At 37.6% G+C, this 25,120-nt stretch overlaps 1 protein-coding gene across 13 annotated transcripts in view; it reads left to right on the top strand.

Moving 5' to 3' along the window:
- Positions 1 to 25,120, top strand: part of PTPRK (protein tyrosine phosphatase, receptor type K) — a 397,175-nt gene that overhangs the window by 202,484 nt on the left and 169,571 nt on the right. For all 13 annotated transcript variants that reach the window (XM_027691497.1, XM_027691405.1, XM_027691440.1 and 10 more), the window contains exon 7: positions 23,090 to 23,383. In XM_027691497.1, the coding sequence (XP_027547298.1) occupies positions 23,090 to 23,383 (294 nt within the window). The remainder of the gene's footprint in view (positions 1 to 23,089; positions 23,384 to 25,120) is intronic.

Consider the following 25,120-nt stretch of genomic DNA (forward strand, 5'->3'; position numbering starts at 1 on the left):
TGTATTGTGCAGAGTTGTTAAAAAGGGTGCCGATGAGTGGATGCATGGTAATGATGAAAAGGAGTGCATTTGGAATTCAACATAGATGGCAGAAAATGCAGGATGTCAGAGAAGCCATATATTAAAGGGAATTTGAATTGGAAACTGAATCCCAACCTGCCAGTGGGGGCATTTTGATCATTTTGATTTATTAAACTTTTATAACAGCATTCAGATGAAGCTGAATTAAAACGCTTAGTCTTGGGTGGTTTATGGTACACAAGTCATCATGCTAGTGAAGTCTCGCCATGATCAATGTAGAGTTAATTTAAGCTGCTCTTTGAATGCAGGTGCATCTGTGTGCTTTAGTATGTATTTAAAAATCTAACAATGTTGTAATACTGAATCACTTAACAAAAATACAAAATGAAGCCACCCCAACATTCATTTTCAGCTGCATTTTAGTGAATCTTGCTATTAAATTGTAGATGAACTGCAGGAAAACAAACTGCATATATATCACTATACCGATTTTATATATTGATAAATATACATGCATTATAAATAGCTAGCTGTGGAATTGTAACAATATTTCCTTGGAAATGGGTCATATTCCTAAATGCATAGATGTTTGCATTGTAGCACTGTTCCGACCATGTCCCAGCGTCAGCAGCTGTATGCAATCTTACTGAGCACTGTCTCTGCAATAAAAAGAAATCAATTACTATTAGAGTGACACTGCAGGTTAAAGGCATTACAGGTTCACACTCAGTTTTGCAGCAAGGAGATGATACTTCGCTTCAAATGGGGAATGATGCAAAAGATGGATGAGACAGAGTTCAAGGAGCAGTAATGTGAAGGTCCGGCACTATCATTCCAAGCTGTCTCAGAGACATGATGGATGGTTTGGTGGCAAGAAGCAATAATACCAGATGATGAGAGATTCATGTCTAGATCTTGAGCCCACTGCATGCTGTCTACCTGTTGGTGTTCTAGTGGCATAATGATTCCTGATGTGTTATGAAGAACTAAATTACTGTACTTAAGCAACTAAACTGATATGTTGAATTTAGTAACCTAGGTTTTTTGGTGGCTTCTCGAAAACCGAGTAGCATATCAAACACTCCTGCACATGGTAAATTTAATTACATCATATTTATCTGTAGTACTTGTTGACAGGATCTTGTAAGCTATGCTAATATAATAGGTAATTTGTTACCTCCAGAAGTCACTTTCCATGTGCCTTCTGATCATTATCATGAAACATGATAAATGATCTAGCCCATGAGGGGTAAATGAAAATCAAATGGATAATTGGATTCTATGTCTAAATTGTGGCTGGAAAAGTTGTTGCAATTATAGTGGAATTTATCTCATAAAAATAAGATTTGCAATGTACCAATGATGTTTAATCATCATCTTGGTTGAGGATAACTTTAAAGAGATTACAAAAAGTTTACTCAGAATAGTTTGGATGAAGTTTTTTTTCTTTCCTAAAGAGTTTTAAATATTTGTCTGTTCAATAATTCATACTGCAGGATTATCTTGCAATGTTGACTGCTGGAATATTTGCAGAATTATATAGAAAGTGGTGAGAAACTTATCTGCCTCTCCTGAAGAAGAGAGAAGCTTAGCTACATGGAGAAAGATAGATTTCTTCCTGCTGAGATGCAGTGTTGAATTTGGATGTGCTAGTGTGCTAGAAAGCTTGTCATTGAGATTGATATGGAACTGCTAACAGGCATGTCTTGGAGAATGTTTAAGGACTGTTATAAGGAAAATGAATTTGTTTCTCTCCCCTGTTCCCTAGGTATGTTCATGTTGCTTATGGCAGTCTGTGTCCTACCTCCTTCATGAGGAAGGATAACAATGTTGTATCAGGACTGATGTTTGAATTTTCATCTCTTCACAAAATTTTTAGCAATTTTAATTTTATTTCTTTTTAAACTGCTTTGTTTCCAGGACCTCATCTGTAACATTTCATGTAGTTATTATGTCTGATTTTCTTAGCCATTTAGCTTTTAAAAATTACAGCATATCTTATACTGCCAAACATTTTGAGTTTACCATCCCAGTTGATGTCTGTATGTGGTAACGAGTGCAATTTTTCACTTTCCTGAATTCTTTACTAGTTAATGAAAGAGAAAATTTCAACTGATGAGTTTGGGGACTAACCAGAAACAAAACTCACTGAACGGTGTTAGAAAAAAGTGAGGGCACCTTCTTAGGAATCAAAAATTGCTTAGAATTGACTTATGTTAGAAACCTTGCAGCCTAATAAGAATGGTTAGTAGGGATGGTAGGAAAAAGTCTCTCAATAGTCAGTTTACTTAAGTTCCTTTTTTTCTTCAAGAAGGGAGGATGTAAATACAAAATATCACAGAATCATAGAATCATCAAAGTTTGAAGAGACCTTTAAGATCATCAAGTCCAACTGTCAACCCAACACTACCACTTTAACCCCTAAACCACTAAACCATCCAGTGCCAGATCTGGATGCCTCTCAAACACTTCCAGTGATGGTGACTCCACCACGTTCCTGGGCAACCCATTCCAAGGCCTGACCATCCTAACAGAGAAAAAGTTTTTTTCTAGTATCTAATCTGAATTTCTTCTGTCTCAGCTTAAGGCCGTTTCCTCTTGTCCTCTCACTGCGGGCACGATAGAAGATACTGGTCCCCACCCCACTACAAGCTCCTTTCAGGTGGTTGTAGACAGCAATGAGGTTCCCCCTGAGCCTTGTCTTCTCGAGACTAAACAAACCCATCTCCTTCAGCCATTCCTCATAAGACATATTTTCTTGACCTTTCATGAGCCTTGTTGCCCTTCACTGGACACACTCTGGTATGTTCTTAATCAATGTGATCTGAAAGACGTAGACATTGTATGGTGTTAGTTCAAGGCTTATAAATCCAATGTGGAGTTCTAGTGTTATTAAGAATGATTGTCCCAATTTGTGTGAATTACTTAATTTGAATAAATAAATATCAGCAAAAATGCTTTGCTCAGTTTAGAGTCTTGGTTTGGATTTCCCCTCAAATAAATGGATTATAAATTAACTGAATTTGAACTCTGTTTGAATTTACCAAGCATCTTAAAATTCTGTAACCTAGTTGAATCTTTTATTCAATCTCAGCTTTATTCTTATATCGATATCCTCATGGTAGCATAAGTTGTGTTTTTTAACAACTGGAGATATAAAGGCTACTGCTTTTGAAGGGAGATAGGAGTAATCTAGATGTTTTTCTTTGACTTAAAAATTGAGATTGTAGTCTCATGATTTTTAATGCTTACTTTGAACTTTACTCTGACTTTGAATTGTGTTGACAGCAGTTGGAAATGTCTTGACTAATGATTTATGCTTTGACTTCTCACTTCTCTTGCACTGGATAACTTGCATGTCCTAGAGAAAACAAGATACACTCAGTGTGATCAAGCTTGTGATCTATGGGTTGCATCACCAGCCATGGGAATATTTTTCTTTTGTTTTTATTGGAGATAGAAAGGAGCAGCTGTTTGGCAATGTAGGAAGCACAGCTTCATGTTGGCAGGCAGATACTTCCAGTGTACAGTTGCAGGGTAGTTTGTTGTTTTGATTTTCTTTTTTTTTTTTTTTTATAACATGTGATGTTGTGGCACAGTTCTTCCTTTGAATGTATGCAGCATAGCACTTGGTCACCTAAGTGCACTGAAGGTGAAAAGAGATCTGCTAGTTAGCACAAGTATGGCATGCTGCAGTTCTCACTTTTGCCACTGCCTTCTCTCTATATTTTCTTTCTTTCAATTTTTTTTCTGTTTTACACCTCTGTACTTCGTGCAAAGTGATTTAAGTCTGCCATCTTTTGTGCTGTACCTGTTGGTTGCTACTTTTTTCAGTGGAGCAGAGAAAATGCTGTCAAGTTGAATGTGGCAATAAATGACAATGAGGTAATTGAAAAGTGGTTAAAAATTTTGTTTTACAAGAAAGAACAGCTCCTTTTCCAAAAGGTTTCATAAAGGCAATATAACTGGACTCTTCAAGAAAAAGATTGGACTGTGCCTACTTTCCGGCTGGCTGAAGACATGTTTAAGATGTATTTTGAGTTTAGGCTTACAGGCTTCTCTTCTTTCCTGGTATTTGTCTTTGTTTTACTTGAGAAACTGCCTCCACCTTTTCATTTTTTTCTTTTTGTTGTTTAAGTTCTTTACATTCAGCTACTTCCTAATGCCATTTCAGGAATCTGTTTGGCCTTCCTCTTGCATTTTTCATTGAACATGTCTAAAGAAATGTTTAATGAGGTTTTTTTTTTCCCTGGAAATGCTTTCAGTACTTACTTGACCTCTAAGTATGTGGACTACACAACAAAAAGAATTGTGCCCCAGTGATACTTTTCCCTCCAAATTACTGTCATTACCAGTTGGGTTTTTTTTTTGTTGTTTGGTTGGATTTTTTTACTTCTGGTTGTTTCAGGAGCAGCTTTAGCCTCTTCTTTGAATAACTCTATAAAAGGGTAAAGAAATGATAGAGATAGCACAGGCTGGCTTTTCATTCAGGCCAAATCAAGTGGTGGTTTCAAGAAGTTCACCAGGCAATTTTCTCGAGTTGCAGACAGATGAGAGTGGTTTAATTAATGGCGGTTTTTGTCCAGATTTTGCTGCCCTTTATGTAAAAACAAAACAAACCCCAAAGGTAGGAGTTTAGTGGTATGTCATTGCTTCCAGGCTGGAACAAAGAATTTGTTAAAAATATGTCATCAGAAGAGGACGATGTTCTTTCTCTGAAGCAGAATGTTTTGTACAGCTGCTATTGCTTACATTAGAAAAGAGGGAAGGCACAGGAATCAGACCGTGTGTCCCAAACATGTATGTGCAAACTGCCACCTTATTAAGGAGGCTGTCCCTTAAGATATTTGCACCATTAGGACTTCTGATAATTAAGATGAACTATATTTCAGTGAGAAGACAGCCTTCTGACCAACTGACTAAGCAGATGCGAAGTGGAAGCAAATGATATGAAGCTGAGCTCTCAGGCAATTAACAGAAATTAATGGACCAGGTAGATATCTACAGTCTGTTTCATGTGGGTGTTGGTTCAGCGTCCTTGCCCTTCCCGCCCTTCCAGCTCAGATGACTTTCAGGGGTTTAACACCTTAGGCTTCCTTATCGAAATTTGCTGGGATTTATCACCTGCTTAGAAGAGCTCATAGGATTCCTGTGGGAGATTGAAAATTTCACAGGATTCTGGAATTTTAATTGATTGAGAAGGAATAACTGAAGTGATTCTATGATGGCAAGAATCCTGTTTTGACTCACAGCAGCGGGGTACAGAGGAGGCCTTCCAGAGGGATTTGCATTGAATAAAGAGTTGAAACCTATCACTCACCATTTGGTCTGATTTCAGCCTCATTTCTGAAAAATGCATTTCCATATTGCCATAATTAATGAAACTTCCTAATCTGTGAAGGAATTATTTGCCTGCTCTGTTTTTGACTGACTCTGTGCCTTATGAACAGATTAAGACACTAATTATTTATTTGTTTATTTATTTGTTAGACCCTTCATTAAAAATATATATGTAAGCATGTGTAATGGCTGTTTATGTTCATCAGCCTCTGATGTTACACCAGATGTACCAAAAGGCATGGTCCTACTACTCTTTTCCCTCACTCACTCCCAGTGTCTTGCCATTCCTGACTTATGTTACACCAGAACTGTGCTAGTCCCTCTCTTCAGTGAGCTTGATGACTGAGCTAAACAAAATAAAGACACCGTAAAAACAAGTGTTTTCATGTCTACTGGTTGTAGAGGCACTGATTTGGAAAAGATGGAAACACCAGGGAAGAGGTAGTAGTTCACTCCCCATGAGACGATGTGGTCATCCTGGCTTGGCTTAGTTATAATGGTAAACTGCATCCTCAGTCTGCTTTGCAGGTGAATTACACTACATCGCAAAAAATCTTTGAGCCCACAGGGAAATGTGATGTGGAATGGTTCCTGAGATAAACACTCCTGTCTTCGTTTGATTTTTGGTTTTTTTGGGTTTTTCTTTTTTTTTTTGGTAGAAGCCTCCTTGTATGAACATGACCTTAGAGGAGTTGATATAACAGAAGGGGGCTGACAGGAGATACAAGTATGTTCCCTAAAGCCCACATTATCTTGTCATAGTAGAGGAGATAACCAGATACCAAAATGATAGGCTGTAATGTAACAGGCCTGAATAGAAAAACCTGCAGTAAGCCTAATTTTTGTATTGTTATGAGAAAGAACAGTTGGACTTGGTATGGAAGACAAAGAAATAAAATTAAAAAAAAAGTAAATAAAGAGGAAAAGAAAGATAAGTAAAATGTCTCTCTTGAGTTGGGCATTGGGTTTAAGTTCAGAATGCTAATCAGGCCCTTTAAATACATAAATACAATAACGCTTGGAGTGGCTTTTCCACAATATCCTAATGAAGTAAGCTAGTATGATTTGTATAGGTATAGTTTAACTGTGGAAAAGAAAAAAAGTTGGGAGAAAATGCACTCTTGTTAAATGATTTGTTGTGTCTAAATTAAAAATATTCTTCCACTGATGAATAATTGATTGCGATATTAGAAGTAATTCAAGTAGCTGAAAAGGACATTTAAAAGGAGGGCGGCAACCAGAGGACACTGTTAAAGTGTTCATAGTTCAGAGGAGAAGGCAATGCAAAGGCAAGAATAATATGCTGAAGAGCAAAGGATTATGAACTGGGTGAGAAAAGTGCCATGACAACTCGTAGGTGGAATAACAGGTGTTTTGTGTTTTTTAATAACTAATTATTGTATGGTATAAATGGACCATGAACAGAAACACTGCATTAAATAACTTGAGAAAAATTGGACAACATATCAAAGGGAAAATAACGTGGTGTCTTTAGTACTTTCAAAGGGTACTTTGAGCTTCAGCAATGTTACTGGCCCGATTCCATTATCCATTTTTTCTTTTATGTGTTGTAGAGAAAGAAATGATAAATAATTCAGACCAAGGAAAGTATAAACGCCACAGGGTTAGAATACTTACCAGTGGGGGAACTGTTTAAACTACCTGTGGAACAAAGGCAGACAGCAGGGCAAAGTATTTTGCCTTGGCAGGAGAGGCTGTGTAGACAAGTGGTAGTTTTATCATCTTTTAAGGTATTTAACAGTTGTAAGCCCCAGTAATACTCATGGATTGGCCTGCAGTGAAGAAGAGTCAAAGGAGTTCAAACAAGCTATTTTACTTACTGACTTGTTTACCTTTGCTATTTATTTTCCCCCACACATTAAAGGGATGATGGGATAGGAAAAAAAAATTTCATAAGGTATTACATATGTGGGATGACACATATGTACATGTACAGGTACAACGTAATTATGCTCTTCTTACTACATCTGTATTATGTTAGCCATTCAGGGATGTAAATCAACAGAAAATTAATCTTTTTTCAATTGGTTAGCTTTTACTGCTTTGCCTCTACACAGTATCTTTTAAAACCAAGAGCTCCCCATTCAAGCATCACAAAAAAAGAGAAACTGGATAATTTATAATTAAATCTGAAGTAACTGTGACCATACAGCCATGCACCATTCACACCCTGAAAGAAGATGAGAGTTGGATCACATATAGTTCTATGCAGAGGACACTGACCTATAATGGATTAAATGGATTGAAGCCTGTGGGGTTTTATATTGTCCAATATTCAGCTAGCAGTTTGTTGGGGTTTTTTTTTCCTCTAGAGAACATGACAGCAACTTCAGAAAACCTTGTTACTGGTCAAAAATCTTCCTAGTTTAATGTATAAGCTTAGGGGAAGGTGTAAGAATGGGAGAAGCACACAGTGATACACTCCATGATCAAACATCTAGTGATCTGTAGCTAAGATTTATGAAGCCACAGACTATTTCATCGTATTCTGTGTGTAATATCCTTGACAAACCTTCTATGAATCTGTCAAATAGTTTCTGAACTAGTGTTTTTGCCCAACTTGCAGCAATGAGTTCCCACAGTTAACTCTGAAGCTGCAGGTGACCCTTTAAAAAAATTGTTATGCAACACCTTTTTTCACTGCAAGAAACAGCAAGTCATTCCATATTAGTCTGTTTCATGTCACTTGTCATTTCATAAACATCTAGCATGTAGTCCTTTAATCATTCTTTCATGTTGAGTGTTACAGACTTATTTAATGTCTTCACATATGGAAGTTGTCCTAGGTCTTCAATAGCTTCTATTTGGCCTTTTCTATACCTTGTCTTGTAGCCCATCCAGCGGGAGATAGGAAGACTAGATTTACATCTTTTATTTTAGATGAGAGAACATTATGAGTTTACATAGTAGCACAAGATATTATGCTTTCTTTTGTGTTTGTTCCTAATAATCACTGATATCTTATCTGGCTTTTTTGTCTGAATGAGGTGATGTGATCATGAAATTCCCAACTGAATTATTATTCCTGTCTGATTATACTGATTTAGAGTCCATAAGGGATTTCCCCCTACCCCTGCAAGTGCACTGCTTTGTATTGTTTAGCTTTGTGAATAGTTACATCCAGCTTTTCTTTTTTTCCTAAGATACTGAAGAATTAAGAAATAAAACAGCACATAAAGTCAAAGACCAGCAGATATCTACCACAGAAGATAAAAATTTATTGCTCTAATTGGAACCATGATTAAAACCCATGTTTTCTCCTGACATTCTAGGCAGACATGCGACTTAATGAATATGTTGCAGAAAATGGTTTAGCCTCAAGAAGAGGGATGTAGAGACTCTTCTGAGAATCTCTGAACCTGTAGGTTAAGGTCCAGTCCTGGGAAATAGGAAGTCTGCTCAAATTCTTACTCCACTTCAGTCAGACAAGAAGAATGGATATGGAATGTCCTTATTTTGAGGAATTGAATAAGTCACTTCTCTATAATCCCGAACTATGTTCTGAATGTCTCTTATTATAAGCTAGTGCCTCATATGTGACTGGGCTGAAAAATCAAAACGTCATTTTGGAAATGCTAATATAAATGTTTTTACTTGCAGCTATTTGCTGAATTTGAAAGGAAATTTGTAACATCTTTTTTTATCTTAACCCTCTAATCTTTTATTGAGTGTTTTTCTACACACACCCTTTCCTTCCCAATAAAAAAATGTAACCCCAATCTCAACCTCTCTAGCCCATTTCATTCCAAAGGAGAAAGAAGACTTTTTTGTGGGTTTGTTTTTTTTTTCCTTTCAATGGGGAGTTATTCTTTTTCCAATTTCTAAGCCTCAGCACTTAGGAAGGTATAAAATATGTGTTTGAGATTGTTTGTGGTACCTCTATATTCTTGACTGTAACCAAAGGTTACAGTTTCCTGTAGGTTTCCTGTACTTGTGTGGCCCTGAGAAAGGAATTATTTGAAGACTGGAAAAAATCCAGAATTGGATTTGTGCTCAGGGTTGTCTAGACCCTGAATTTTCACTGGCTGCATGTGAGTACTAAGCAAAAGGATTTGAACCCTGAGAACATGCTTCAGAAGTTGGGAAAAGAGGCTGTGCCAAGTGGGGAGAGCTTAGAGATACAAATCTACCTGATCGCTGACTTCTCAGTTCAGTGGCAAAATGGTTTAACTTCTTAAAGTAAAACTCAAGTTAATTTTTGGGAAGAAAAAACTATTTTAAATAAAAAAGAGAAGGGTTAGGGGATTTTTTTAAATATCAAAGGACTGTGTTATGACTTCTTGTGTTTGGAAAAAAAGTTATGTGAACTTAATCTGAATGTTTTGTAAGCCCAGCTTGCTTTTCCCATTAAAAGATGGAGAGGAGAGTGAATAGCAGGCTGAGGCTTTCTTGAAAGCAGGCTAGATAATTATTTTTATTGGGACATGGAAGGCTAAATAGAGTTTAGCAGGGCAGCTTCATCAGTCCTCTGACTGAGTTGACAAAACTGCTTTTTTTTTTACCCCAAACCCACATTTATCTGAAGGGCAGTAAGTCCATGAGAGAGGCTTCCTGGTGCTTGCAGTTATTTGAAAACAAACAAACCAACCAAATTCTTCAAAGAACACTCACACATCAAAAGTTTGAGGCAGGACTTTGAAATTTGGCAGGAAGAGTCATGGATTTCCTTGTCTTCAGGAAAAGCATTATTAAAAATTCCTGAAAAAGTGTTTCTAGCCTTGTGTACTGGGGCCAACAGAGCTTGCTGGTAAAATTACACAACCTTTTTTCCCATGGTGATATGCTTTTGTTACCAATTCTTATGTAAGTTGTAAGGGCTTTAAGGTACTGTTACTGTTTGTTTAACCGGTAATATGGTGACATCTGATTTATTTTTGTCTCTAGATCTATTGTAATGTATTCTTAAGTGCTTGGTTCAACATGCAGAAGCAAAAAAACCTCAATTTTCAACAAAATGCCCATTATGCACAGGCCATCTAACTTCAGTTAACAACATAGTTTACTTGTGTAATCTTTGAAAGTAGCAATCTCATAACGGTGCATGTTATTATAAACTATATTATTAGCAGTGGATCTTGTATTTGAAGATGAATGCTCTACTGTACAATTTCTACTCTAATAATTTCTTCTCTTCTCATTGTTTCTTTAGAGTTATTCATTTTACTTGCCTTTCTTATGTGAATACAACAAACCTGGTTACTGAACTTTGAGTGTGAATAGATGTTGATTAATATCAGATTCAAGAATTAAAATATGCAGCAGTAGAATAAGAAGCTGTGTGTTCCCAGGTTTGCTCATCAGAAAATTAATAACATAACTTAAAGTGGAAGGTGGCAAAAAACAATTTTTTAAACTATTATAAAAGCATAGTGTATTTCAGATTCTAAAACTGTGATGAGGTGGGAATCGGCTCAGTTGCCTGAATTTGGGGGGTGTATATGAATTATTTATCTTGCCCCATTGGATATCCCTGACTTCAGTTTAGCCATTCAATATCAATACACCTGAATTTAAGTAGAGAGAGATTACTCGAATACAGGAGCGCAACAAGCAGTAATTACAACTGTTCAAACAGAGAATCCGACTAAATCAGGATTCTTAAACAGTGACTGGAGAAGGACTTCTTGAGAAGAGGAAGAGCTTAATAAGCATACATGACATACATTTCCTCGATGCCCTCTCAGCATCTGATTCCTTTCAGCGGTGGTGCTGAGCCTGCTGGTTGTCTGATTAGTAAGTGGTCCACCATCATGTCATCTGTTTATTCTGATGGAACATTTTTACAAACTCGAGTGCAAGAGCTTCTACCTCTCAAATGGTATAGATAGAGTATGCAACCCATGAAGGTATGGTTAACTTTTAGTTTCTAATGTGTGAACACTGAGCACTGTGGGTTAGTTGTGCTGTAGATCTAGAGACACTTGAGCTGGCTTTTATTGGTTGTCCAGTTAGGCTACAATTGAATGAGTCTGGTGCTTATGAGACCAGAAAGATAGTCAGTTAGATTTTTCCTGGTGTAAGCAGTCACACTAATCACATAAGTATTACTACATGACAGTAAATGTTTGTGTCAGTAGAAATAAGATGCAAAATTTACAGTCTTACTGTACTTGGAGAGTTTCTATTCCAGAGTCATATTGATACTTTGAATCTCTGTTGCAACAAATCAAAGATAACAGGATATTATCAACTCATTAAAAAATCATAAAATCATAACAACTCATAAAATTCTTATTAGCATGCAGAAGTGGTGAGGATTTCTGTTCTGACTTGTTTTTGTAGAAAGTTCTTCCAGTCTTTTTATTACAGTCACAATCCATTTGGCAATGAGATGATGGGCAGCTGCTTTGTTACCTTCATTTAAAAGGTATTTCTTAAGATCTGTCCAGCTGCTGTGGCAAGGATGTTAGTCCCTTTTGACTACCCCTCTGCCCCCAGCCCCTTTCTGAAGGTGGATTTCACGGTAAAGCTAAGCAGACGCAGTAGCCAACACCTGCTTAAAAGGCAGTCTCAATCCTTGCCCTCCATTTCCTCTCTTTCAAGAATGTGAACTTGTGCTTCTGCTTCTGTGCTGGCACTGGCTCTTGTCTGAAGCCACTGGGAGTTACTGCAGGGACCCAGAAAAGCAGGACACTTCCATGTACACCCCCACAAGAGCAATTTTAAACTTAAACTGCCTTGAATGTAGTGTAGTTGAGTGACACTGCAAGCAACACTGATGGTGGAAAGTGGAGGAGTAGGGTTGCCCTTTGAGGTGGGTGTTAGATGATGTGTATTTCACATCTGTGATGTAAAACTGTGGTGTAAAAATTAACCAAGTGGATTACCATTTTGGTTTCTGTTGGTTCATTGCATAGATCGAGGGAAGTGTCTCAGTGCCTCCTAAAATTATCCCCCTTCTCTGTCATTCCAATGGACTGCCTTCTGGCATTTTTAGCAAGAAATATTTGGGCATGCTGTAGTAAGAAATGTGAAGACATTGCTGGTGGGAACATCTAAATGTGTCTTAGGAAAGATTATTAATAGAAATAGAGGTATTTGAGCAAGGAAACGACCCCTCAAAAATATGTTTACTCAAAAGTGATGGATTCTGTCATTTTCCTCCATAGATTTGAATAGGCTGAGCACACACAAAATCTCTTTAGATAATCATTAATATGATTAAATTACAATATGATTAAATTGTATCAGTTTTTCCTTTGATGATAGTACTCAAGTGCTGACAGAAAGCTTAAATGGGATACCTGAGAAAGAACTTTGGAGAATGCCTTTCAAGTCTGAAGGGGAAGGTTTTCTGTTCATCTCTGTCCCCTGTGCATTTGTAAGGGTCTTGCCTTGGTAATAAGTGTGTGAGCTGCTTTCCTTCCTTCCTTCTCCCACCTTCTCCCAGGGCCCCAAGGGGCTGCTGGGCAACTAAAGTTCAGGGAGAACAGTGCAAGGTGGTGTGGGGTAGGAGCAGCCTCAAGCAAGTGATCTGGCATGTAGCTACAGACAGTTTGCAGGTGCTTGACCATCATACTTAAAAATGTGCACAGGTACTACATAGCAGTGAACTGTACTGGGAATGCTAATGGTATTTCAGGTGCCAGGTGAGCAGGTATATTTCAGAGAATGGGGAGGGCCGGGAAGGTCAGTTGTACATGATTCACCTCTTACATGCTTGAAGTTTCTGTAATTACTATTAAATAAAACTGTAGATGCTTGGAAACGAAAGCTATGCCAGCTATTCCTCTCACCTGAAGGTACTTCATATTTCAATATGCTTCTGATATAGCGATGTGTACAGATCATTGCATTTATGGAGCACGATACAGTTTTGAATTCTTCCTCACGATGACACCATCCCAACAGCACATGACACATTTTTCTCTGTCATTTAAAAGGCATGCAGGAAAGCTGGTGATAAAAATTTGTGTTGGTTCTGTCTGGTCATAATGTGTCTTCCAAAATAAAGCATACAGAAGAGTTCCATGACAGACAGGAGTGCTGTCTGGGTGAATTTTTTTTAGCTTTCAAGTTTTATAGATATATAGAGATAGTGAGGTGTAAATATGTGTTAGTTGTTTTCTTCTCTCTCTCTCTTTTTTTTTTAATATTTATATATTTATGTATGTTTGCTTCACTGAATTCTATTAAAATATTCTAGTTTTGTTGCAGTGTTTGAATTTTTTGAGTTTGATTATAAATACATCACTGTAACATTTGTCTGTCAGAAAGTATCTGTGCTTGGTTTGTTTAGGCTGTAAACTGAAAGTGACCATGAGTATAGCATCAACGAATATAACAACAATGCAAATGCAAAAATCTTCACAATCTCAGTTTACTGGAATTTTAAGTTCAGACTTAAAATTAAATAAAAATAAAAATAATCCAAGTACTTGAGAAAATAAGTATGTTCCCGTTACACATTACATAACTGTAAGAGAAAATCCTGGAGTCTCTAAAATAATGTTTTGTCATTTTCAGTCACTATTTCTGTAATCTCCAGTTTTATTCCTTCTCATCACTGACAGCGTGTGGATGTGCATGTGGAATTCAGTATCATCAAATATCCCATTGCAAAGCCTTGTAGAGTTAAGAATAATTCTTTCTTGGGAAGTACCAATTTTGAAGAAGGCATTAAATTTTGTTCTCAACCTGCTGGTTCCCGACAATGAAGGAGATAAAATATTTCTTTCCAACAATAATCTCAACATTGAGACCTCAAGGGAATTACTGATACATGTGGATAATGAAGTCATTGTGATCAACTCTTTGCCTGAGATATTTCTATAGCTGACTCATTTATCCTGACTGATTTTTTTTTTAAGAGTTGAATGTCTTCTCATTACAGGCATCTCTTTTTCTTACATTTATTCATTTATCCTCTAGGAATGTACTGCATAAATGTCATTAACACAGTGAAGTCTTTTTGACAAACTGTGTCATACTTTTCTAATTGATTTCCAGAGTAACATGGCCTACTATCATTCAAAAAATAGGTATGTGTTCTGTTCATAAATTGTGTAGAGGGATGACATGGTCTGATTTTTAGATAGACCTTTTTTTTTTACATGTAAGCTGGGCATGTTCTTAACCTTGTTTATGGTTTCTGCTGACAATGCTAAACCTGTGCACTGCTCTTTATTTTAAAGGAAGATAATAAAATGAATGTGGTGGTGTTTCAAATCAAAGTGAATAAAATGCCATGGTGATGCATAGGATATAACATCACTATCCAGAAGTTAGCATTTTTCACTGTTGAAATAATTCCTATTTCAGCACTTCAGGTGGTCAGTAACTGCCACGTCACTTAAATTAGATATGTTTTAGCTGCATGAGCTTGCAGACTTTTTTGTACCTACTGCACAGACATGATATATTAGGTGCTCAAAGCTAAATCAGTAGCTTGAAGTGAGCTTGTGACATACTACCCTTGTTTGCAGACCCCAAATTAGAGATATTATGGTGAAATATGTCAGTACCCTACGTAAGCCAGCATTGTGAGCTCACTGTTCAATTTGCCATTTCTGTTTGTTGCTGTTTTTTCTCCAGTGACTGGTTCTCTAGGTAGTTACCTGAATTTCACTGTTATAGATATTTTGAATGTTTATTTAAAATTGATTCTTTCAGTTTTTCCATTCCATGTAATAAAAGACAATGAAAATGGTCTTGCAAACTCCCTGAAGTGAGTTGGATAAATCACTTGATATGACCTGGTCACTAAGCTATTGCTTAGAATGAGTTCATTTTTCCAGACAACTAACTCTCTTAATTAAAATGTAACATTTTGTAGATATTGTGTCTCAACCTCATGACTAGCAACTAGTGCCAGATACTGTGCACTTGTGATAAATTCTATTTTAAAGTCACAGAAATAATGTCCCTGGAGTCACAGAAAGTAAGTCTGCATAAGCATAATTAAAATGCAAAAAAAAGAGCTGGAGAAAAATGTTTGTGGCAGAATACTAGATCGCAAGGTGCTCAAGGTTCTCCTTGCAGCCACCATCACTTATGGTCATAGGACAGCAGCTGAGATAAGTTTGAATTAGCTTTTAAATGTTTTTTGTTTTCATTTGGGTTTTTTGTTTTGTTTTGCTTTGTTTTTTAAATATAGAGGCAGCTTGTGGCTATATGGAATACTTAACTATAAAACCTACCGATTTCTACATAAAATTATTACATAGTGTAATATGTCTAAGTCATTTATTTGCTGATAAAGTTTTTGCTACCTTCTCTTCAGTATACTTTTGGAAGGAGATGTGTTTAACTTGCATGAGCTGCAGGAACCCACCATAAATGCTTTCTCCAAGTTATCTGTAGAAGACGAAGGTGGGAGCAATAGAAACTTTTCTATCAGAAAAAAATTACCAATGTAGAAAAATAAAGCACCTGTTAAAATGAGTTCAACTTGAAGAGCAGAGAGACACTTTTGACCACTGGGTAAAAAAAAACCTGAAACAAATAAATATATTGCAAAAATGGTAAATGAGTTTATGAACTTATAGAGAAGCCAAGCAACGGCCTTGGAAAATATTAATTAAATGGTCAAGGCTTGTGAGAACTCTAAAGGGCTTGCAGCTGGTGGGGTTTTTATTGTATGAATCTATAACCAGCATTTGGTTTTGGAGTAGTGGACGTGATTCTAAAACTCCTCTCAGGTCTTTGTGAGTTGAGTGTTACAGCTGGTTTAAGGAAGCGTGCCCTCCTCCAGCCTCTGCAACATGCACTGCCTGCAGTCAAGCTCATCCTGATGAAACCTGATTTTGACTGCTGCTGTGCCTCACGCCGATGTTCCTACTAAGGTGGGAACAGGACCAAGCTAGGCTCAGGTCATGGAGGCTGATGCCCAGCTGGTGGTCTGTAATTGGTACAATCTACCCAACTGAGGCGGTAGGAAGTTAGTGAACAAAAGTGTAACCTCTGGGGAAAAAAAAGGCCTGAGAGCAGGCTGCAAACAGCAGAGGCTGTTGTAGTAGCTGCTTCTTGTGCCAGCCCCTCCCTTTTCCATGGGCAACTCTATAGCAATTGAAGACTTGCTTATGCACCCCCTCCTTTATTCTGATGTTTTTCAGATGCATCACATCTTTTGGGCAGGAGTAATTTATGTAGTTGATGTAGAGTATGTCTGCCTGGGAATGAGCTTTACACTTGCTCGTCTCCTTTGCCACAAGAATAAGGTGGGCTGCTCAGGTGAGGAAGTCAAGTACCACTACATGGTGTGCAAGCAAGAATCCTGTAAGCTAAGTCTCTAATAGCAGCATTTCTCACTTAAAGCTGTCTGCGTGTCTGCAGCTTTGAATTGGGTAGTTAGTATTGTCCTGATGTAATTTGGTTTATTGAACTTCCCATGTGAAGTCTTGATTGGTTGTTGGAAGGTCTTGGAGCAATGTAGATCTAGAGGTGTGTTTTTAATAATGCAAAAAAAGAAAATATGCTGCTTTTTTGTTGGTTGTTTGTTTGCTGGGTCTGTTTTTATTTTGATTTCCTTCTTTTCAGAAGCCAAGTACAGTGCTCAACTCCCATTATTAAACTGTCCTCAGTGTGTTGGGCAATCTATTTGATGCATAGTCTGTTGGGCTTTTTTTATTTGTCTTCCATGTGCTATACAGGAAAACCATTAAGGACCAAACTACTCACTGGAGATGGCATTTTTAGGGTGACAGACTGAGCCGTGAGTGTAGTCTGTCATGCACAGAGAGAGAAAACTTGAGTTCTTGTTGGAAATTTAAAAATAAACTGCAGAGAAATTCTGTGACTTTAAGGTTCATAATGTCTCTGCTGTTCATCAGATCTGTGCTTTCATGTTGGGATCCCTCAGTCCTCTGCATTAACCTGTGTTTTAACTGAGTAGAATAATTTCTTATCAGGCAAGTAGTGCTTTCTGTAATGCTTTTCCACTTACTCGCCAAAGTCCCCTGTTTGTGTTAATACAGCTGTTATTGGTGCTGAGGAGTGGCAGGTCTTGTCAGGCTGCTGTCAGCATAGAAGATAGTCAGGTGTCCTTTCAGGCAAGCCAAGTCCAAAATAAACCTATTTGTCTTAAATTCTTCCTAAAAATTTTGGAGAGTTGAATAGATATTTCTAGTCTATATTAAAGATATGCCACGTGTGGAATGATTTTTTCCAAAAATTAAAAACCTCATTGTTTGCGCTGAAAGCCTCCATGGTCTGTTTTTATCTGCAAACTTTTCATAGCTCATTTTGTCACCACCTTCACAATCACATAATTTCTTTCAGTTGTATTTTTTTGGAGCCTTACATATTAGAATCATCTTCTATTTTTTTCCCCCAATATATAATTCATAAGAAGACATTCAACATTGATGGACAACACTCAGACAGAGAATGCAGAATTTCCTACAGTATTACCAGTTATTGATCTTCAGTTACTATTTGCATTGGTACATTTATGGCTTAATACTGTATTTGAATTTAAGCTTTCTGTCACTGCTTCTTGCTAATTCTTTTTTTCCATTGTATTAACCAGCTTTTAAGACCAAGAATTTTGTTTCCCTGGTAGTACTTGACTGCCATAATTCTTTCTGCTAAATCTCATACATTTTCTCCAACTCTTAAACAAATATTTCTACTTCAGGTTTTCAACATTTTTTAGAAGGTATGAATCCCTAAAGCAGTATATAACCTTCCAGTACAGGAAGAGTACTGATGCAGTGTAGGTGTTGCAAGGGATCGGCAGCCTGCTTCCCCATGCTCTTCAGGCCCTGTGACATGGGTCTTCTGATGCAGCTTTGCCACAACATCTCGACGTGCAATCTGGAGCCCAGTGCAGAGGTACCAGCACACTTCTGCACAGTCCAGTTCCTGGCCAGCAGGGACTTTCCCCTTATTCTGTATGCCTTGGGTGTCTCAGACTGCATTGCCTAGGGCCTCTGATCCCTGGGGGCTTTGCATGGCAAAGATTGTGTTCCAATTATACATAGCCAGTGTGGGTCAGGCACTGAACCTCAGCTGAACTCTACTAGAAACCCAGAGTACTTGTAAGAAATACGCAGACGTACTTAAACAGTTTTGCAAGAAATTTCCCTAGAAGAGGGAGTTTAGGTGAGAGCTGAGTCAGTCTTGAGTCGTTTGTGGAGGCATCTCTGCTATGGTCCCTGGTACATCTAGTATTAGCTGTATTTATGTGGCCTTACTTGTTTGTTTCTTTGAATTATGACAAATTTTAAAAGAAATTTGTATTCTTTTGGTTGACCTGCTTTCTTGATAGTTTGTGGTGTAATTAAGACACATCAATTTTAATTTCTGGAGAGGTGAGGCTGATGTTGGGCTTCTTTTAATAAATGAATGCTTTGTTATACTTGTAAAAATTAAGCTTATTATGATTACCCCTGCTGTATGTACTGCATAACCCTGTAACTTAATACTCACCAGCATACCAACTGTATAGCTTGGTGTGAAGCATACAAGAGAAGGCTGAACATGCTGACACCAGAGGGAAGACACTGCGCACATGGGTGGAGGGAACTTGCAGGCTATTAATGCACAGCAATAATGTGTGGAAGTACTGTACAAGGCACACGTGGGTCAGAGAGTGGCAAGGATGAAGGCATGCACCCATTCTATATGTTTGAGCTGTGTGGTGACCAAAACCCTCCTCCCCACCTCCCCAGTCCCTTCTGCTGTGAGCAGGGCAACAGTCTCCTGTGACTGGTACATGTTATGTGCAGCAAAACATGACTCTTGTAAGTAAATAAGATTTTATCAGGTATGCATCCAGTATCAGCTTTTCCTCCAAAATGGAAAACCTTGTAGGATTCTGGTTTAGTTTTACTTTTATTTTCTGCCTTGAAATGATCATTAACAGTATGTGATTACCATAGTAATGAAACTACCTTTCTTTATTTTAAACTTAGGAGGTATTTAATCCTTGAGGGCAATGTAGTAGGACTATCATCACCCAGGCTAAGTAAATAGTATTAAGCCACATAGTATGCGTATGTTACTTGAAAATATATGAAGTTTTATGCATATTAGTTACTGTGCTAATAACACTAGGAGCCTTTTCTGGTTGTTTTTTTTTATGTCTATGAATGTGTAATTATTTTTATACAATATTTAATAATAAAAATATGACACAACTACTTAATCATAGGAATACTTACAGCTGAGGTTGATGCTGCATGCTTATTCTAGTCATAGGTGCCTAAATATCACAGTACATTTAATATACAATGTCATATATATACTGATGTGAGCGTAATGTACTGCTAGTAGCTCAGCAGAATAGAAACTTCGTACTGATGAAATGTCAGTCTTAATTTTTTATTACCTTAGCTGTGGGCATTTTATGTCAAAACCAGATCTGACCAAATACTGAAACATGCTATGCAATGGAAATGCTTTCATTTATTTAATGTCTTGCAAATGTACAAGTGGTATTTTCCCATAGTCTTTCAGAGATGTTAGTGGCCATGAAAACTGGAAGAGGTTTCATCAGATTTAACACCTTCAGGGGCTGGCTAAAAATATAATCAGAAAATGAATCAGTAATTAAACTAGTTACATTAGAAAAGGAATCTTAAATTTTGTGCTAAGCAAAGGAGGAAATGAAACTCACCATGCAGGGTCTTTGTTCAAATGTTTAGTGTATCTTAAATACCTATTGAAATTGTGGTTCTACTGAGGAGCTAAACCATCCATGGGTTGAAATATTTTTTCATAAAATATTGTTTAGAACTTTATGGCTCTTTGTAGAGTTTCTGGGCTGAAAAAAGGGGAACTGAGCTCAAGGAAAATTACTTGCCAGGAATACTGTGTGCCTTAGCCACATCTGCTCATAATAATTGAGAGAGATGTGTTCTTTTTTTGGTAGAAATAAACAGTACAGTTCTCCAGTTTAGTTGCAGTGATCAGGGCATTGTGAGGGTGGAGGGAGGTCACCGTGCTGCCTCACCTGGCTTCAGGTCTGGGTGACTGGAAGCCACAAAATGCATCTGAGTAGGGTCCATCTGCCTGCGGAGTGCCTCGGCAGGGCCAGGAAGGAGGGTGGCTGTTGTGGTGGGCACCTTGTGACCCTCAGCTTCCTGCAATGCTACCTCTGAGCCAGCCTCTGAACATCTAAGCCATCACCTGTCTTGGCTGAAGCTGAGTTTTTGTGTTGTTTGTAAGCCAGAACAAACTTCTGAGAGGGTGATTTTCTTGGGCTTCCCTTTCACACATCTCCTTTTATTTTTCATGCCTCATATAAGAGGTTTTTAATTTTTGGCAGACTGTCTTCTCAGGGCATTCTGAAACTGTATTACTTACTACAGGTGGACTCAGGTTACTGGGGTAAAAAGCCAGAAGCATAAAATTACTTGAAAGTTGTAAACTGTTTTAAAACCCACTGAAAGAAGAGTGTGGTTGATGTGTGTGATATTTGCTATGGGAATGGCAACCAAAACATTATTAATGGCTTTGTTCTGTCTTTTTAGTTATCAATGGCAATTTTTAAAGCATTAAAATTTCAGGTTGCTGTATATACAAAAGGAAATTATGTGATTTCAAATTATAATTGGAGATGTGGTTGTAGAATAACAAATGAGAATAATTAATAGAAAGTTAATTGGGTAACATAAGAAAAGTTTATCCTGGTATATTGGGATTGCATGCTTCAGTTGATACTTAGTGTACTTTTGGGATTTCTGGTTGCACCTCACCTCTGGTTCTGATAGTATATTGTATTATGAAGAATATTAATAATGTTGCAGAACAATTACTGGTTCATTTGCTAACTGATTAAAATTCATGCATAATTTATTTGAACTGGAAGAGACTTTATAAATAAGTCTCCTTGGCCTCAAGAGCTTAAAAACAAAATGTGTATGCTAATATAAGAATGTGCTTTACTTCTTAACATAAAAACTTAATAGGCAATGGTATATTAGTCTCATTAATGTGAGGTTTTATTTGTGATAATTGTGCTCTTAATCAAAGTGTATACTTCTAAACATAGCCGTATGTTTTAGAAGTTTATAACTTGGAGTCGGTAATGCATCATGCTCATCAACGATTATGTTTTTTTTCTGTAATATATACTGACCTTAGAATACATTAGTTTGACATTTAATATATTAGTTCCAGAGCAAATAAACCACCCTCATTAAGCCCAGCTGCATTTCTGAGCTTTGATGCAGGTAGGGATTTAAATTAGTTCATATGCACATTTCTTGCCAAAACAAGATAAAATGTTAATAATTAATTGAGATATTTTCTACAGCTTTGTATATCCCAAAGCATAAATGGAAACACCTTGGAGCATTCACCTTTTCAGTCCAGGAGGAGAAAATCAGCTCCCATTACAGCCACTATGGCATGGCCACAGATTCCTTGGTCTCCAAATGGAGTGTTTTGGGACGCAGCTCATTTAGAAAAAAGTCTGCAAGAAATCCTTTTTTGCCAAAATGTGGGAAACTTGGTTGCTTTATAGCAAATATAAATACACTGTTTGGAGCAAGCTCTGGTATCTGGAAGGAAACTTTACTGTTGGATATAGAGAACAAGGCAGAACCAGAGAGTCATTAGCTGTACTTCACCATGCAGTGCAGATGGGATGTCAAAGGAGGTCCACCACCCCCCACCATGAACTCTGTCATTGACACTGGTGGGATCATTCCTAGGAAGCAGAATATGTACAATTCTTCTGTGTCTCAACTTCTGTTGTGGAGAGGGTGGAGGGAATGGTGATGAGAAGGGTTCCCCTCTAAGGAAATCTTATGGTCTGAGGCTAAATGTTATTTTTAGTGTACTGGCCATCCCCTCTAACTGCTCAGAGATGCTGCATTGTTAGTTCTGCATCACTGCTGTGTAAAACCCCTGTGTACACTGAATTTAGCATTGTTGCCTAATTAACTGAAACAAATTAGTTGAAATATGAGCCATCTGGAATGAAAATGAACCTTCCATGTTTATCGGTGGATTCATTTTATTAGAAAAGTACATGTTGCTTGTGATTTGTTTCTTAAAAAAAATCATGCTGAGGCAGTGTTTCTATGTTACATTTTTCAGGGTAGGAGGGATCGCTCCTTCCCATTTGGTTACTTTTTTCTCTTTGCAGCTGCATTGAAATATTTAGGCAAGCAGAAGCTGATGAGAACAGGGAAAGACAAAAGGCAGCACATATTGTTTTAATTTCAAAATCAGTAGTAAGTTGCTGAAGACTCAAGTTGTTGCCATATGTCTTTATTTTGTCATTCTTCTGGCATTGTTGCTCGGGTCTGAGTATTCTGAATGCCTGTAATAGGCATCTGTATCTTTTACCCTAACTGCATCTAGTGGGTTTCAAGTTAACTGCAGTGATACTAATTTTTAAGAATATTCTGTGCGGGGTTAGTGCAGCTCTTTCTAAAAGGAAAGTACAAATGTAGTTTCAGTCAATAAAAGAAAATCTCAAGTTACTGCCATAGTAAATTATATAAATGAGCATTTTTTTTCAGAGAGAAATGTTAAGAAGCAGCAATATATAAATCAGATAGGATTTCGTGGTCCCTAGCTGAGATTTTTAAACAGAAAAAATAGCATTGAGCAGATGCCAGCGGTGCACCACTCACTTCCATCAGCTGAAATTTTTCTCAGCTCTTCTCCTTTGATGTTGGTTTGAATATGCTTTTGAGTTTTGGAATCTTTGCTGGCCAAAATCTGACAACTTTCTATGTAAAGAGTCCTCCTCTTAGTGGGTTTTCCAGCTTTTGTTTTATCACTGGCTTATTTTTTGTCTCCCCTGCAGAGCCACCTCGGCCAATAGCACCCCCGCAGCTGCTGGGCGTTGGGCCTACATACTTGCTCATTCAATTGAATGCCAACTCCATCATTGGGGACGGACCCATTATCCTGAAAGAAGTGGAATACCGAATGACGTCTGGGACTTGGACCGAAACCCATGCTGTCAATGCACCAACATACAAGCTCTGGCACCTGGACCCTGACACTGAATATGAGATTCGAGTCCTGCTCACCAGACCAGGGGAAGGTGGGACTGGGCAGCCAGGACCACCGCTCATCACCAGGACCAAATGTGCTGGTGAGTGCTGCTTTGAAAAAATGAACAAAACCTCAAAATTGTCTATTAATTGGTTTAATCCATTGGCAGGCTTGTTGGCTCCAATTAATTTGTAGCAGAACTTAAGGATTCCCTTCACGCCCACAGGATCTCCAAGTTTCTGGGCCAATAAGGATTAGCTGCTTTGCTCAGTCATTGTCTAGGTTGCTGTTTGCTAACCCTGGGAGGGTACATTAGGAGATGGGACTTTAGAAATCTAAGAAAGCGTTTTGCTTCTCCTCATGCAAGGAAGGAGATCTCATGATTTCTGGAAAGTACAGACCACCTTGTTTTTTCACCTTTATATTTTCACTTACATTTTAAATAAACTTACACATAAGGGAACTTGCATGGTAAAAAAAAGATATGTTTAAGAAATAAAATTGTATTAAAAATGTAGTGTACTTCTGCATAATTTGTCTTTTCCCAAGCAGTTACAAATGGCCTGCCAGAATCTCTAAGAACTAGAATACAAATACTACAATCTCTAGTCATGACCACTCCCAAAGTGGTCAAAGGAAGTGGTCACAGCTCTCAGGCACATGGTGTGATTCTTGGGGCTATCCTGTGCATGGCTGGGCGTTGGACTGAATGATTCTTGTGGGTCCCTTCCAACTCAAGATATTCTATTATACTCTAAATCGTAAAATACAATTGCAAATATTAATAGAGTATTTTCTCCATTTTTGACTACCATCATCAAAATCATGAGCCCTGCAGTCTGCTTCTTGTTTCTTAGAGTGCCCCTGCATGGCCAGCACCAAGAAGATTAAGCAGAGCCAACTTGTGTTATATGCTGTTCCTTCTAAAAATACTTAAAGTTATTTTAATCTCGGCTTTCATAAGGAGAAAGATAATACCTATATCTCATAGTTGTCAGGGAGAAAAATCAGGTTTGAATCTCAGACTGGGAGACAAATAAGCATAACTTAAATTGTGGGTTTTCTTTCACCCTAATCTCAGGACTTCTGGGGCCTGACAGTATTTTAAAGTTGCAATTATATTAGATTTAGCAAAGAGTGCGGAAAACCACCTATTCAAAATTGCATTAAAGTAATTAGAAGGAAAAGCTGCAGTTTGAGGTTTCTGTGTGTCAGGTATATGTGTGCAAATGCAAATAAGAAATATAAATGAAATAGTTTTTTCACAAGTTTGTGAGATATCGCGCTGGGACACCTCTTTCATGCATGACCACTCATTTTGTTTACCTAAGAAAGAGTGTCAGAATCTGGATTAGAAGCCAGAACTTCAGTGGACTAGGTCAATAGGCATGAAATCCAGGAAATTAGACAGTCTTTTTTGAAACTGGACATAATACTGTCAGAAGCTGAGGCAAGCAACTGGAGACTAAACTGAAGCATCTTTTGGAGTTTGTGATCTTATTTATAATTTAGGATGTCTTTCTAGTGAAGTAAAAAGATCTGTGTGTCCATCTCAGTTAAGGTGACAGTTGTTGAGATCTGAGTAAAGTTAAAGCATTGGTTAATTGCACTGAATTGGTTTAGACATTCTTCTGAAAAAGTAAGAATAGGAAAACAGCCTCTGTTTTAAAGAGGCTGAGCAGAGACTAACATATCCAAATGTTCAGGTTCTTTTCCTAGCACTTAAACAATGTAATTTCGTTTACCCAGGTTGTGACAGACAAAAGGTTTTTATAGGAAAGAAAAAGAAAGGAAGTAATTATTTTTGTGACGTATTTTTAGAAGCCAGTTAGGGGAA

Source organism: Neopelma chrysocephalum, unplaced genomic scaffold (assembly GCF_003984885.1).
Source record: "Neopelma chrysocephalum unplaced genomic scaffold, ASM398488v2 Primary Assembly neopelma1_23, whole genome shotgun sequence".
In the NCBI taxonomy this organism is placed as follows: Eukaryota; Metazoa; Chordata; class Aves; order Passeriformes; family Pipridae; genus Neopelma; species Neopelma chrysocephalum.